Genomic DNA, 16,480 nt, shown 5'->3' on the forward strand with positions numbered 1-16,480 from the left:
CTATATTAAGACGTTTTTGGCCTTTTTTATCGCCATTGTATACGATGACATGTCTCAACAAGCTATAACATGTCAATATTTGACGTTTTTCCACATACTATACTGCATTGTTTTCAACCATTTTTTCAGCTTGCTACATTATGACATTTTGGCCTGTAACAAAATATCAAAGTATGTGTTCTAAAAAATTAAATATCTAAATATCTTATGAAAATTATAGCATATCGTGCGAAGGTGATAGCATAGTATGTCATTTAAAAAGTCACACATAGTGTTTTGACAAATAATGCATTGTATTGTGTGTCAAAAACAGTTATATAATGTATTCCTTACAAAAGTTATAGTATAGTATGTTTAAAAACATGGGGTTAAACAAGTCATCATAAACAGTATGTCATAAAAATGTCACTATAGTATGTCAAAAAATATCATAGTCTAGTATGTCATTAAAAAGTCATAGTGTAATTTGTTTTTTTAAATGTCATGGTCATGAATCTACAGACTGTTAAACAGGAAATGTAATTGGTTGAGCAATACATAAAGAAATATTGTTACTGTTACCAAGAATATTGTGGTTTGGATGTGTAATTTTTTTCCTTTGTTACACACAACTCCAGTTTGTCCTTTTTTGCCCAGCAAAATTTCATTTGAAGCCATTATAAACCATATTAAGTAGGTGTTAATCTTTTACATACTATAGTGATTTCGCAGTTTGTTGCGGAAAAGATTTAGAATTAACAAAACTGTTTTCTTCGCCACACCTTTTTTAAACCTGACTGGCAAGTCTGACAGGCAGACTGAGATTCTTACTGCAGGCCTCCACAACACTTATACATCATGGGTATCAGAGACAGGAAAATAGTATGTCATAATGACTCACAGATCATTTAAAAGGTTAAATTGGCATGCAAATGTGGTCATTGTAAGAAACTTAGTTATGAGTCGGCAGCATTGGAAAAATTTAGCTCTTAAAATAATAAGGATGATCAGAGAGAGGCGTGGGAGAAAAAAATGTCCAACACATGTAAACGGAAACCATATTCCAGCTCTTACTGTTAAAACAACAAACACAAACACACATTCAATAAATTTAATTTATTTAGTTTTGTAAAAATGATATTATTAACAAGTTTTTAACAAGTGCATAAAATACATCTCCATGTGATGTCTACAGAGGACGATTAGGGACTCACCAAAAAAGTAGTTCAATGAGCCATCTGTTTGTCTGTCCTTCCTTCCACATCCTCCTCTGTGCTCCAGCTCTACCAACACAAAATTAAACAGCAGCATTCCTTTCGCCTTATTTAAATCAACATTGGTCTTGTATTCGGCGAGTTTGTGTACAAGCATGTCCAAACGCATAGGCAGTCTATATACAGCATGTGACTGTGCAGTATAAACCTGAGACCAAGCTATGTCCGTCGAAGCCTAAGATAAAGAAATATACCAATTATACATTTAATGTGAGAAAATAAATGCAGTAAAACAACAACATATTGGCCAGTTTGCACACCTTCAAGTATTGCTCAGCCATAACTCTATGACTCTGGAGTGTCCACACTCACAAGGCAGAATTGTTTACCATTCATTGTGGTGAAGCTGTTGTGTCAGTTCAGTTTAACAAAAGAGACCACTGAAATGGACATCAAACATTCAGTGACAGCAGAGCATTCTGACACACCACTGTATACACTGGCAGGGAGGGTGAATACCTCCACCAGGTGTGTCCTAACTCCGTGAGCGAAGCTTTCAGAGTCAAAACTCTGATGAAAAGAAGGACAGAGACACCTCAAAGGAATGTTCTGATATGGTTTAAAAGGCACTGAGACCTTTATTGTATTTAAAAACGAACACATATTTAAATCAATCTGGCTCTAAAGGTGACTTGTAAATATTGAGGATGTTGACTTGGAAAGTTCATAAACTCAGAAGAGTCCAAGAAATGTGGACACAGGGGCCCACAGGATGAATCCAGTACAGATGACTCAACTTCCAGGGTTTGACACATACTTTAAATTGGCTCATAGTTCTGAGTCTCACTGAGGTTTGTCATCGAGTCCAAGCATCTCTCGATCTTCAGCCTCACGAAGAAGTGGACAGGTTCGGAGCAGATGCCCGAATCCTCTCTTCCAGTTTGAGTCCCTGCAGCCGGTTTGAAGACTTGAACGCACTCCTAAAGGACGGAGGCTTGTCCTTCAGGTCCATCTTCGACATATCCACGTCACAATCGTTAAAGGGTTCCTTGCTGTAGTCCTCATGATGCACGGCCATGTTGCGATTGCGCCTCTTGACCTTGTTGGCGCATCGCACAATGCGTTTGGAGATGAGATAAATGATCTCACAGATGTTTAGGATGATGCAGAGGGCCGATGCTCCCACCATGAAATAGGTGAAGACCTTCTTCTCAGTGGGGTGGCCGATGTAGCAGTCCACCAGGTTGGGACAAGGATCCACACTGCACTTGACCAGCCTCGGCAGGTAGAAGCTGTCGTAGACGCGATGCAGGATGTAGAGGAAGGAGACCTCAATGCCCGTCTTTACAAAGAGGCTGATCAGATAGGTCCACCACAAGCCGCCGTGCTTCTTGCCCGTGTTGTTGTACAGCTTGCTGTTTTCCCCATGCTTCGCCCTGTACTTGCGCTCGCGATCATCGCGGTACGCCACGTGCATCACCACCATGAAGGACGGGCAGGTGACGAAGATGAGCTGCAGGGCCCACAGGCGGATGTGGGAGATGGGGAAGAAGTGGTCGTAGCAGACGTTGGCACAGCCAGGCTGCTTTGTGTTGCAGTCAAAGTCCTTCTGCTCGTCACCCCACACACGCTCCGCTGCCACCACGTACACCATCACCCTGAACACAAACACCACAGACAGCCATACCCGCCCAAACGCAGTGGAGTATTTGTTCACCCCGCTGAGCAGGGCTTGGAAAGTCTTCCAGTCCATGTCCTTGGCTGGCAGTCAAATACGTCTTGTCTGGAGTTCCTCTCTTGCTGGTTGTAGTTTATCTTCAAACCTGGAAGAGGCAGAATGAATTGAGTGAATGTGTTTTCATTGTCTGCTGAGTATTCTGCTTTCACTCATAATAACACATAACCTTTCATTCTGAATTTTTAGATCTCCAATCTATCTTCCAAAGCTGATTTAATGTAAAAACATCTCCCGCTGGCTTCATCTATCAACCATACCAAAAACCTCAACTAACAATAACACACAGTAATGAGTAGGCCTCGAGCCAAACCGTTGATGAAGGAAACAAGTCGGACTTAGATATTAACACACCCAGAGTTTATATACAGAAAGCAGTACTTCATTTTTTTATACAAATATTTATTTAAAAAACGTGTCAGCGTCGTGACGTGTATGTGTTAACATTAAAAGCAGCCTTTTAATTATGTATGAGAATCGAAAAACTGGCTTTTACGCACGGGCTGTCTACGTTATTCAGCCGTATTTCCTTATAAAGTTTAACTCTTTACCGACATGAGGTACTTCTACAACGATCAGAGATTATTTGTCGTACTATAGACTGCCGTATAAAAGCCGAAGAACATTTCCAATTGGCTGAAACGCGAACTTTACGAAGTTAAAATTCATCTTTTACGCATCATAAGGTCATTACACTGAGTTTTTTTACTTACCAAAATAAGTATCAGTCCATCGTGAGTCGACGGACACGCGATGATATATATTTCTTTCCGCTTCGGTGTCGTTTTAGTCCTTTAACGCACAGATTTTGGGTTCCCTCGGCAGGTAGGGGAGCGCAGTGTTGAGAAATGCGCCTGTGGGTGGGGTTAAAGCAGAAAGACTGGACTGGAGCTACCCCAGATGTTCCTGTCTCCCTCCCTCCCTTCCGCTCTCTCTCTCTCTCTCTCTCTCTCTCTCTCTCTCTCATACACACCCCATTTTTTGGTAGCAACTAATTTTGCATAACAGTTATCAAAGTGAAAAGAAATCATCCCCAGGTCATTTGGATTTGTAGGATGGGCATCCACGTGAGCAATTAAGTTAGGGATCACAGAAACCAATCAGAGCCTTTGGGTACACACATGGTTCAAGGGTGGGATTGGCAGCATGGGGACCACCAGGGTCCAAGTAGGGGTTAAATGAGGCAAGGAGCGTTAGGTGTGTTTAGTGTTTGATAGAAAGTTTCAAGATGACAAATTTAGTGTCATTGTTTTTAAGTTCCATGTTTCCAGGAAGGGCTGTCTCCCTGTCCCAACGTGTCTCTGAGTACTTCACATTGTCGGACGTAAGAGGCAGACACACCCTTAGGTGAATTTTTTTTTGTTTGTTGTGCATGTCCTTATCCTTTCCTAGTTGTGAGTTACCAAAAGCATGATGAAAGGATAAGTATTGGGCAAGAGTTTTTAGGGGGATTTTGTGAAGGGTAAGAAAGGTGGTGTCACATGATGGAGTAGGAGTCAGAGTGGCGAGATCAAATCAAATGAATTTGTTGTCATATAACCAGATAAATATCAATGTTCCTTGTTCCTCTTTAACTTTTTTTCTTGCACCATCATTCCTTCTTTTTTACACAACACTGCAAAGAAGGCGTATTCCGTTTCCTTCATTCCTTTTAAGGCCCAGCTCTGCTCAGATAACACTGTCACAATTGAGTGCTTTTGAGCTCATCCTCATTGTTAGATCACAAGCTTTTGTCTCTACTTCACTCTTCACCTTCTTTCCCCGTCAAACTTATTTTGCTTACACTTTACAAAACTTCGCAGATGCTGTGGGGAATATAAAATGTGAGCTTAAGCCACAGAATGCCATAGCTGTGCCACAGCATGCCAGTTCTTGTAGACCGTTGCCTGTGTTCAGAGCTATTTAGTTGTGTGTTGACATTATATAAAAGGATAAAAGACATGCTCATGTATCACCAGTTTCAAGTCAAGTCAGTTATTTGCACAATCACTTACAATGTCTCTATGGGCCTTTTTTGGGATCACAATAGCAACAGTTCACAACTAAGGGCAGCATTTCTAAATTACGAAAGCACTCTCCAGAAGTTTTTCTTAAAAAAATCCAGTTATAACTGTAATTTGCAAGGCTGTAAAATAGGAGCCGTTGAGATGCCACATTGCAAACTTAAGTAACCTGATATTCAAGCTGAACTGGTGTTTTTTGTTCCTCACCTTGTCTGAAACAAGGAGATGTGAAACAAAAATATGGATAGTAATTCAGATGTCTGATACCTGGCTGAAACATAGGCAAGTAATTACAGTAATTACATCAGCATTTTACATGTTTAAATTCAATTAAATTTCATTATGAAGCCCAGTATCACAAATAATTTGCCTAAAAGGGCGTTACAGCAAAATGGCATGTCTCTTTTCTTGAACTCTCACATTTGATAAGGAAAAACTTAAAACGACAAAATTAAAAAAAGTTTTTCATATTTTCACCTCTGAACAAATAATAAACTCTCTACGATATGAACAGCTCCATTTATCTATTGTCAAGAGTGAAAATTAATAATGTGAAGAGCATGTTATTGTTCTTGCCAGAGGTGTAGATATCAGGGGAACAAAGGGGACACATTCCCCTTAACATTTAGTGCACCTGTTCCCACTGATTAAAACATAAAAGTAGCAGAGGAAGTAGACTTACATTTTGACAAAATTAGAGACATTTACACCATAAATGATTCAGAAAAGGCACAACTGGTGCAAAAGGTGCAGTAGTAACATACATCCAAAAACCATATAAGGCAGGTGCTGGACCAAAAAAAACACAGCATGAAGAAAGGTCTGCACGCTGTAGCTCCCTTAAGTGCATTTTTTGGCACAACCACAAGTGACATTTCGAGCTAATGCTCCTCTTCAGACCTAGATGTATATACGGAGGCGCCATCTTTTAATACACACGATCTGGTCACGTAACAGTTACATGTGATCCCAGTGAAACACAAAAAAACCCACAGATAACAAATTGCTGCATAAAAAATAGCAGAATGCAAAAAAAAATTTCTGGCAGAGGACCACAAAACCTCCCATTTCATATGTGCACCCCCAACCAATGTGGATAAAAGACCTACACCGCTGGTTCTGGCATCTCTAAAAGGAAGCACTTCATCTCAAAGTCTTGCAGTCATGAGCGAAAACTCTCAGACTATTGCTAGAAGTATCAACTACAGCTGCGCTTTTCAGGAAAGTTCATCTGTGCCGTAAAGCCTGAGCACATGAGCACAACATCTGTACTACAAGAGCACTTCATCTGGCAATATTTGCAGTTGAGAGAGAGAGTTGGGGGAGGGGAAAGTAAAGTAGCTTCAAGGCTCCAGATGAAGAACTGGTCGAGGCAGTCTGCTGAGACACACCTGGAAGGAATGCGCCCCAATGACTCAGCCGCTGCCAGCTGCAAGACTCGACAAGACAGGCCAAGGCAAAGAGGATAAACACATTGCTTATCACGGGTGGTACTGTGATAGGAAGGAAATGTACCAGCGCAGGGAAGGCAGGGACGAGAGGAGAAATACTAGCAGAGAAGAGCTGGGAGGATCTTGAAATGGGAGTGAATGTTGGGTACATTTACAACCAGTGCCAACTGAACCAACCAGTGAGGCCTGATGAACTGAGTAAAGAGACATTTGCATAGTGGAGCTGAGCTTGTTAGACTTCCAATTTGATGTAACACTTGAGGGCTTTAACTCTAACGTCACTGGTCCCAGAGAAAGAACATTTCATCCATAATGTTTACTTAATAGGTTGACAATAAACCTCTTGAGCCTCAAATCTCACAAAAACATCGTTTTCCACTTCCTGCTTGTGGATTCAGATAACCATCTGTGACATTCCTGCTGCCACATCAACACAGAGGGGAAAAATGACTTTTCAGCAGCAGCAGCTTGTCTTTTCCTGAAAACAGTGCCCTGGTTACCATGATAATCTACAGACCTCTTTTTAATAGAGTTCATCGGATATACCGTCACCTGAAATAGAAATGATCGGTTTCCGATGAAATCTTTGGCGCCTGCAGATTATCCTTTCATTGTTTGAGTTTTTTTAAATGTCGTACTTTATTGCTCAAACTAAATCTATCCTAATCTGTGATATTAAGGTGACAGCAGATATCTCAAAAATTATCTGACTGGCTCTACAAGAAGAAAACGACATCCCTCCCGTCACACACAGCAGTGTAAATACTGGAATTATCCATTCAGATGCGGCACAGACAGACAAATTCCTGCGCTGGGTGGGGCCACACCCGTCAGCACGGGTGATTCAAACTGAGGGGTGGGAGACTCCTCCTCTGCCCTTACCAACGTACCAATCTACCTAAACAATGAGGGCGCTGCTCTTAGCAACAGAGCAATTTGTGCGCTGACGGGGAGGGAGGGCTTTATGAAACATGGAAAAAGTGGAAGACGGAAGCGAGTCCAAGAGCTTTGTCAAACAACAGAACTTGTGCAGAATCAACAAATCCCTCTTTTAGTGTATTTCCTGATGCTGAGACATATGTATATGTTATGGTTAAATTAGTTAATGCACTATTGTTGAAGGACTTTTTTCTCAATCTTACAAAAAAAGAGCATAAAAAACACGTTTCCAAAGCATGAAAATAATTATCTTTAATGAAAAATATTATTAACAAACGTGCAGCCACACTGCACCTTAGCACATTCTGATATTATTAACAACTGTGTTTACAAACATTGCATTTTGCCTTCATTGCTCTCTACTGCCTGTAAACAGGAAAAACTTTAAAAAAAAAAAAAAAAAAGGTCAGAACAGTAACACGCACAACAGCAGAGTCTTTCAAAGCTTTTGATAAATAAACCTTTTGAAACCTGTATTGGAGTCAGTTTTCTTGTGCTGCATTCAGATGCATTTCACAAGCATTTAAACCTCTGAAACCTGAGAAAATTGGTTGGATTTCCCTCCAAAACCTGGGAAAAAACATAATGAGCAACTAGGCAAAAAATGTCCTGCAAACTGCAAAAAAAATGTGTACCAGATAACAAGGTAGTGATCTAAAAATTAGATAATATCAAAAAAGGAGGGGGAATGTCCAGAAAACTAGATAATTCTCGAAATTATATATTTAAAGTTAAGTCAAAGAAATATACAATTTGTAGCACTTTCTTTGGCTGTTTTATTGTTTGTTTTTGTTTTTTAATTTTCTCTTTTGGTTTATTTTCAGTTAAATTTCTTATAATTTTTTTTTACATTTTTCTTGCTAATTTTGGGTCATTTCTCATGAAGTAGCTCATTGCTTTCTTCTTCTGTTTTTGAAAAAAAATCAGGACCATTTGCTCATGTTTCAAAGGGTTGAGTGTTCACAAGATGTGAACGTGTGAGTAAAGGGAGAAAATGTTTGAACCAGTTTGAGTTAAGCATGTTGGGGTTGGGAGCTGAGCAGAGGGAAAACTTTACACAGAGAACCACATGTGTTTGAAAGCCATCGCCAAACCCTGGAGTGACTCATAGTGGGTTTCAAGACTAAATCTGAATCACACAAAGTTGATTTTTCTTTGCCAGGGCTGCAGAGCTGTTACTTCTCTGACCCAAACCCACAACAGCAAGCACATTCCTGATCAATGACACATAAGTCTCTTGGTGCACAATTCCATATTCTCTGACAGTGGACACAAAAGTAAAAAAAAAAAAACAAACAAACAAAAAAAAAACTACCTCCATTGTAGTTCAGAGTCCGAGCACACTAAAGTCTGCTCTCAAGTCTTTGAAGGAAGTGCCTGCAGAGGAAGGAGAGGCATGTTTCCTTTCCCACGACATTGTTTTTAATGAAGTCTTTGCCTTTATCTCTCAAGATATGGCAACGGCGTATGAAGGAGCAGGCGTTTCAGGGGTGGATTTGCCCGTCCCCTTTAGAGTATTTGACTCCATCAAGTTGCTTCCGCTGGACAGCGTGTTGGTCATGTGGTGGCGAGAGTTATGGACCGAGCTGAAACATTCACGGCAGCGTTTGCCAACCAGGTAGAGGATTTCAAAGATAGAGAGAAGGATGCAGGCAAGACTGGTGACCACCATGAAGATGGTGAAGATGCGTTTCTCGGTGGGCCGAGCGATGAAGCAGTCCACCTTGTTGGGACAGGGTTTCTGCTCACATTTGATGAGCGAGGGGAAGTCGTAACCCTCGTAAATGTGGTACAGGAGGTAGACGAAGGTGGCGTCTACGGCTATTTTGAAGACCAAAGTGAGGACATATGTCCACCACAGGCCTCCGCGCTTCTTCCCCGTGTTCTGGTAGAGGCGGCGGCAGTTTTCGCCGTACTTGAGCCGATGTTTTCGCTCCCTGTCGTCCCTGTAGGCTACATGCATGACCACCAGGAGAGAGGGGCAGGTGACAAAGATGAGCTGCAGGGCCCAAAGACGGACGTGGGAGACGGGGAAGAAGTGGTCATAGCAGACGTTGTGGCAGCCCGGCTGAGCCGTGTTGCACTTGAAGTCTTTCTGTTCATCACCCCATACCTTCTCCGCCGCCACCACAAACACCATGACCCTGAAGAGGAAGACAATAGAGAGCCACACTCGGCCAAACGCTGTGGAGTACTTGTTCACCCCACTGAGGAGGCCCTGGAGGAATGCCCAGTTCATGACGAGGTTTGTTCACAGTCTGTCTTCTCTTCCTGCTGATGGAAGACAGAGGAAGCTCTTTCCAGCTGAAACGGTACAGACGGAGCTCAGGTTTCTACCAGCCTAAACCAAAAATAAGACACAGTCATACCACAGATAAAACTGAAGGATAAAACAGCTGTTGAAAATTAGGGGGAACCACATCATTAGCATATAATTTCATGTGTTTACATATCTCGAAGGCAGAAAGAAATGTGAGAAAAAAAAGCAAAACGGGTGCCTAAAAGTGCCTCTAAACTTTCATTAACCAAACAGACTTCCTTACTATACAGGCAGAAACGTGTTAATTTGTCGCTGTACTGAGAAAAAGTCGGATATCTCTTACTAAATCAGCCATTTACCTCCGAACCACTGCGCTTAAACTCTTTTAAGTTTGTACTTTCCGTGCGTATTTGCGCATATCCACAATATCCACGTCTGAAAACCAGCCCAATCGGATAAATCCGAAACATTTCGCGTTATTGTACTGTTCATTACTGTACATATAAATTTAGAATACTTACAGTTTAGTCGCTGTCGTTGCGGCTCAGTGTCGGAGCGGAGGAACAGGCTTTGGGATGAACCTCTCCGCGGAGAATCTCAGTAATTTCTCAACAGGACAGGAGTGGAGGGGGTGGAGCTGTTTGCTGCCGTTTCTTCTCCCCACTTAACCTGCTCAGGTGTGGCAGCTTCACTGCTCTCAGTACACCTCTGTTCAGGTGAGGCGAAAGGGCGACGTTTAATTTTCTATATAATTCATTTATTTGAGTTGGGAACATTTATAAAACTTATGTAACGTGGTCAAACCGGCTCCTTGCACGTGATCATTTTGTTATTTACACGAAATCCATTAAATTGGTATATTTTAGCATGCATTATTTGTATGGTGTACTTTTTTAAAATATATTTTTGCATTTTTTACATACCGTACATACCGTTGGAGTTTGTGATTTTTAAGTTCAAAATTATTAGGAAAATATGCACAGGATCAAGGACTAATCTAATTCGTTTTTTACACTTTGTTTAAAAAATGACTAATAAATCTACCTTCTATCTTCCTCTACCTTCTATGTAGTAGAGTAGTTAGTAATTATGTTAGTTATGCAGCTATAATGAGGTCAGCCAACAATCAGTGGATCAGTGTGACATTAAGTAAGTAAAAGACATCAAGCTGTAGTTTCTTTATATAAAAAGGGTGTTTACTGAAATATTTACATGGCAGGTGATGCAGGTTCAAAGTACAAAAGACCATGAACACACTCATGCTCTCGGACAAACACTGTCTCCAGACAAGCACACGCTTCTTTTTCGTTCAAACATATTCTCCACAATCAGAGATGATGACTTTCTGCTTCGGCTTGCCGTCTTTATTTCCCTGAGCCTGCAGAGAGAAAACACATTTAAAGGATACGGCATTTACTTTCTTTAAGCTTTTACAAGCTATTATTTTAATATAACTACCTATTTTAGGATAAGATAAAGCTCCTCCATCTAGATGTTCGAGTTACATGTTTACAATTATAATCTAAATATTTGTAAGCAGCGTGATCACACATATTATCTCTCTATTTTTGCAACTTAAATCAGATTAACTTCATGTCATCTCTAAAAAAATAACAACAACAACAACAACAACAACAACAACAACATAATAAGAATAATAACACCAATAATAATAATAATAATAATAATAATAATAATAATACCCTTTATTGCCTTTGGATTCACCAGTTGGTTAGAAGAAATTATAGTTAAATCACAATACATACAATAAATAACAACATGCACAGTACAGACAACAAAAACATGTGAAGTGTCTCGTGTGAATTATGGTTACAAATTTTACGTTATCACATTTGGTATGAAAAACTTTTTGCAAGTGTTCTTGGTTGCTGCAGCAGCTCTTTAGCATCTTCCTGAGGTCAATTTTATGAGCACTGTCCGCCATAATTTGTAGGACTTTTTTATCCCACCTTCATTATTTATACATCTCAGATTTTTTCTGTTCTTTCCCAATATTTTTTTGACAATGTTTGTAATTCTGGACACAGTCTACCTTTGTTCTTAGCTCCTGGGTGCCCATACCATGTGCACATGTTAAAAGTTAAAAATACTACTAAAAAAAACAAGATGCTGTAAACAATCTCTAATTATAGCATTTGGTAAACCAGCAAACTGCCCTGCTGATTTTGCCGTTTTTGCTTTCTGCTGTACGTATATATGCTTTATTCACATGTAGCAAAAGCGAGAACTAAGTAGTGATTTATATATAGAATAAGAGTACATTGGGTAAAAACTAGGTTTTGTTAACGAGAGTGGATTTGTTTGTTGTTTGTTGTCTGAGGGACTTTAAGCTTTTGTTATCACTGTAAACCAGTTTTTTCCTCACCTCCATTGCACGGAGCACATCCATCCCCTCCACCAGGTCTCCAAACACAACATGTTTGCCGTCCAGCCAGTCTGTTTTGTCAGTGGTGATGAAGAACTGAGAGCCGTTAGTGTTTGGCCCTGAGTTGGCCATAGAGAGCTGCCCTGTGAGCACCAGAGACAAGGTTCGGTCAGTTAGCCACAGAAACTGCTTGTTATTCACACAGAGAGAAGACACTCAAAAAAAAAAAATCCTCACCTGGTGCAGTGTGTTTGAGAACAAAGTTTTCGTCATCAAATTTCCGACCGTAGATGGACTTGCCGCCGGTGCCGTTGTGGTTTGTGAAATCACCTCCTTGGCACATAAACTGAGGGATGATGCGATGAAAGCTGCTGCCCTTAAATCCAAAGCCCTTCTCATGTGTGCACAAACAGCGGAAATTTTCTACATGTGACACAGGAAAAGATGCCGGTGTCACTATTTGGCAGTTGATTATTTTGTTATTTAAAGGGGTCTGCTATAATTAACCTCTTGTGGTTTGTTTTACTACTGTTGAATTAATTTTAGTGTCAGTTCCTTTTGCAAGCAACCTAAACGTTGCGCAGCTACAGTTTGTTTTTTTTTGCAAATATGGAAGCCCTGCAGCACACGCACCTACTGTCATAGGAACAATGTCAGCCCGAAGGAGGAAGCGGAGTCTCCCCGCCGGCTTGTTCCCAATCTTGATATCCATGTAGACCTGAGGATTAACTCTGCCTTTTTTAGCTGGGGGCTCCTCCTGCAAAGACAAATCATACTTACTTCATTATCTTAACATAGATAAGATTCAGAGGCAACAAAGCACTTGACTTTGAAAGCCATCTCACCTCCTGTGTTGTGATTTTTGTTGTTTCTCCACCCGCTGCCTCGGCCTCAGCCTCCTCTGCGGTCTTTCCTGAGAACTTCTTCAGCCAGTCATCGTCCGACCACACTGACAGAAGCACAGTTAAAATCAGAACCGAGGATTTAAACTAGGGAAAGTGTGTTGTAAACGGGTTTAAATAAATCACCTGGTCGAGAAGACCCCTCTTTGATCCGCATGGGCTTGGCGGTGTTGACCCGGATAGTCCGTCCAAAAAGCTCAGACTCATTCTGGCAGAGAAGAAAAAAAGAAAACAGGAAGCTCATTTTTTGGACCTTGTGGACACCTCACAATGTTTAAGTCTCAGAAAAGGCGAATAAAACTTTAATGAATGTGCAGCAATTTGATCCACCTACCATGTTATCAATAGCTGCTGCAGCATCCTACAGAACACAAAGGGCAAATAAAGGTTATGGGCACAGAAATATTTACCATGAAAGTCCCCATTAGGTGTCAGTTTACACTAGGGTTAGGTGATATGGAGAAAATCAAGTATCATATTATCTTTGACCAAATACCTTAATATTGATTTTGCACTGATATTATAGGGTTGACCACTGGAACTTTCACAAAATATTTACACAATGATATTGTAGATAAATTAATAATTATCTGTGATGTGAATATAATGACGGAGTGGATAAAGGCAAATAACAGAGCTGCTAAAAGACACTGGTTAGTTAAAAAAATGACTTCATTTTACTGTAATGTAGCTTTTAAAAGCAGAAAAAAGACAACAATTACAATATTCCATTATCCAGAATCTAAGATATTATCTAGCACCATACTACAATACTGATATAATATTAATATATAGCCCAGCCCTAGTGTACACTGAAACAGTCACCAGAATAAAAGACTGTTTTCTAAACAAGACAGGATTCCAATGAAAATGTATTAAGGATACCATTCATTTATTCAATTCCTATCATATTTCCATGCAAGAACATATGCATATTTATAATTGGGGTTCACCCTTCTTAAACATCAAACATAATGTTTCTTTTGCGTCGAAATTATTGTATACACTAAGTGCATTTTGTTTCTTTTGTGGCTGCACATAAATTAGATTCACTGGTATGGATTACCATGTGTTGCAAAGGTTAGTTAAAACTTAAGATGGCGTTGTAGCTCAGTTAAGGTCAGTACATCATCAACATATCTTTCAATAATGCAGCTATAAACTGAATTAGGCTTAACTTTTAACTCTCAAATATATAACCTTATTCAGGTTAAAGTCATCATTTTGAAATGTTGATTCATGAGGATCCTCACACAGACTCACAGTATTGTATATTGGTTTAATATCAAGATGATACACCCCTGAATGTATTACTACGGAACTATACTGAGTACATACCTCTGCCAATTCAAACTCGATAAAGGCAAAACCTCTGTGCTTTTCTGAAAGTAGAGCATAAGACACATCGACACAAATTAATATTCATTTTAACCCACATCATATACTGCTAAATAAAAACAGTGTATTTGCCATCACTTATAGTTTTTTTCCTAATTGCTCAGGCATTTGTTTTGAAACTTTGGGTTATTTTTTGCTAAACTTTACACACTAACAACAAAACCTTACACCAAACCAGCAAAACATTACACATCTCTTTTCAAAGCAAACAATTGTTTAAAAAAAAAAATCTTAAAACTCTGCATTTTTGCATGAATACAGTAAACATGAGCCACAATTCAACTAACCACATGACATACTAATTACACACTGGTAGTATAAATGAAAAACACTTGTGGCTTTTCCTTTTTATGTGTGCAGGAAATAGCAGTTTGCAATAAAGCTTTTGTATACCGTCAGGGATCTAAATGGTTAAAGAATGGATGCGTTTCCAAACATAACACACTAGCAACAGAAATTGAGGGGAAATGTTTTTGTTTTTGTTTTTTCAAACTGTTCTTACACTTCTCATAGACCTGATGCACAGTAAATGTTAACAAAAATCATCTTTGTTGGAAAAAAGGCTAAATCCCCCTTTTCTTTGTGGGTCTGGCCACAAGACTTCATCCACATCTCTCTATCCATTAACCCTTTAACAGTCATTGTAACCGCATGGTTGACATTTTTTGTGATCAAATTGCTTTTCTAAAAACTTGGCAAAACCCAATTTCATTTTACACAGATGCTTTTACACAATGTATTTTAGTATTTTGATTATACTATAATTCAATTCTGTTTTATTATATTCAACTGACTATTTTTTCCTACCATACATTTTACAAAGATTTTGTTACTAGATTTATTATTTGTATTTATTTCATTTGCTTATTTTTTATATTCATTTTCTGCATTTATTTGTTTATTGTATGAAGTTACATTTATTTTCAAATTTGTATTACATAGCAGACTTTTTTTTTTACCATTTTATACTGTTTTGTGTACTAGATTTATTTTATTTGTATCTATTTATTTTGTTCATTTATTTTATATGTTTACTGCATAAAGTTACTTTTATTTTTTAGATTTCTATTATATTACATTGACTTTAGCCCTTTTTACAGTGCATTATACTGGGAAAATGTGTTTTTCCTTAATAAATTGATGCATTTTGTTAACATATTCTGCTGTCTATAATGTTGTATAGCTTTTTCGCAAAGGCATTTCTTAGTGTGACTGTTAAAGGGCTATGAACTATGAAAATATATAAAACGTCAACCTTTGGCCTATTATGTGTTTCAATGTGGAAATGTAATGTGGAAATGCAATTGTCAAAACAGCGATTCAATGTAGGGAACAACGTTAACCTTTTTTTCTTCTTTTTTTTGCTATGGGTGTGTTATTAAATTGTAAAGTGAGTGCAGAGCAGTGAGTTGTGTTTCAAGTTTTGCACAAAGTGTGTTGTAAAATTGTGTAAAGCAAAGAACATGCATTCAGTTTGGCACATTTCGTAAATGCATTGGCTGCTTGGTTTCAGAGATAGAATCACTGTTGGTTTGTAACAACAAGAATTTTTAAAAACTGAAACAGAAAACTCCTGATCTTACCTGTTTCATAATCTAGCGGTATCTGGATGTCTGTGATGTCTCCAAACGGAATAAAAGCTGCGTGTAACACCTTCTCATCCACCTCCTCTGCCAGGCCGCCTGATACAAACACAAATAAGATTAGTGTATTTAGACGAGAGGATAACGGTGCATGTTTACGAGCTACGTTACAGAGACTATCAGAGCCACCGGAGCCCTGAGCTCCTGAGACTAAAGCTTGTTTTTGAGTTAAATGTCATTTACTTAGAGTTCATTTCACAACTTAACATCACGTACTTCACTTACGGCGTCGGGAAAACTGTACAGAGTGTAAAATCAGTGAAGCTGCCTTGTTTTCAGGTGACGCTTTCGTGTTTCACCGGCTAAAACTTTCCGGTTTAGTTCATTTTTTTAATATTATGTGCACTTCATACATGTTTCGTTATATCTCATAACATTGTCTGTAACGTAATATCATTACTGCGTTAGCTAGGTTTACTGAAACAATGTATTTTAATGTGTTTTTAAGGAAAGTAAATGTAACTTACCAACATACAGCACTCGTTTGTTAGCCGCCATATTGGATGTAACCCTTCAACTTTGACCTCAGCAGGTTGTGATTGGTGCAGAGAGGATAAAGCCCGCCTCCCA

At 39.2% G+C, this 16,480-nt stretch overlaps 3 protein-coding genes across 3 annotated transcripts; all 3 read right to left on the reverse strand.

Moving 5' to 3' along the window:
* Positions 1 to 1,080: 1,080 nt before the first annotated feature.
* On the reverse strand, positions 1,081 to 3,812 carry gjb3 (gap junction protein beta 3). The gene is made up of 2 exons (XM_042501319.2): positions 3,642 to 3,812; positions 1,081 to 3,016 (listed from the first exon to the last, which is right to left on the reverse strand). The coding sequence occupies exon 2, from the start codon at positions 2,944 to 2,946 to the stop codon at positions 2,083 to 2,085; it is 864 nt and encodes a 287-aa protein (XP_042357253.2). The 5' UTR covers positions 2,947 to 3,016; positions 3,642 to 3,812; the 3' UTR covers positions 1,081 to 2,082.
* Positions 3,813 to 7,547: 3,735 nt separating this feature from the next.
* Positions 7,548 to 10,602, reverse strand: gjb10 (gap junction protein beta 10). The gene is made up of 2 exons (XM_042500736.2): positions 10,103 to 10,602; positions 7,548 to 9,662 (listed from the first exon to the last, which is right to left on the reverse strand). Exon 2 carries the CDS (start codon positions 9,558 to 9,560, stop codon positions 8,769 to 8,771), a length of 792 nt encoding a protein of 263 aa, XP_042356670.1. The 5' UTR covers positions 9,561 to 9,662; positions 10,103 to 10,602; the 3' UTR covers positions 7,548 to 8,768.
* Positions 10,603 to 10,755: 153 nt separating this feature from the next.
* On the reverse strand, positions 10,756 to 16,480 carry ppie (peptidylprolyl isomerase E (cyclophilin E)). The gene is made up of 10 exons (XM_042501094.2): positions 16,378 to 16,480; positions 15,851 to 15,949; positions 14,208 to 14,251; positions 13,204 to 13,230; positions 12,996 to 13,077; positions 12,813 to 12,916; positions 12,601 to 12,724; positions 12,205 to 12,390; positions 11,968 to 12,110; positions 10,756 to 10,959 (listed from the first exon to the last, which is right to left on the reverse strand). Exons 1-10 carry the CDS (start codon positions 16,406 to 16,408, stop codon positions 10,891 to 10,893), a joined length of 909 nt encoding a protein of 302 aa, XP_042357028.1. The 5' UTR covers positions 16,409 to 16,480; the 3' UTR covers positions 10,756 to 10,890.

The sequence above is a fragment of the Plectropomus leopardus genome, chromosome 14, assembly GCF_026936395.1.
Source record: "Plectropomus leopardus strain MGB_pleo_1.0 chromosome 14, ASM2693639v1, whole genome shotgun sequence".
NCBI classification, from domain to species: Eukaryota; Metazoa; Chordata; class Actinopteri; order Perciformes; family Serranidae; genus Plectropomus; species Plectropomus leopardus.

Excerpts from the sequence above, each read along its gene's own strand:
- gjb3 (XM_042501319.2), bottom strand. The coding sequence starts at position 2,946 with ATGGACTGGAAGACTTTCCAAGCCCTGCTCAGCGGGGTGAACAAATAC.
- gjb10 (XM_042500736.2), bottom strand. The coding sequence starts at position 9,560 with ATGAACTGGGCATTCCTCCAGGGCCTCCTCAGTGGGGTGAACAAGTAC.
- ppie (XM_042501094.2), bottom strand. The coding sequence starts at position 16,408 with ATGGCGGCTAACAAACGAGTGCTGTATGTTG. Across the intron at positions 12,725-12,812 it reads CAAAAATCACAACACAGGAG|GAGGAGCCCCCAGCTAAAAA; the intron begins GTGAGATGGCTT and ends TTGTCTTTGCAG. Across the intron at positions 12,111-12,204 it reads TCTCAAACACACTGCACCAG|GGCAGCTCTCTATGGCCAAC; the intron begins GTGAGGATTTTT and ends TGGTGCTCACAG.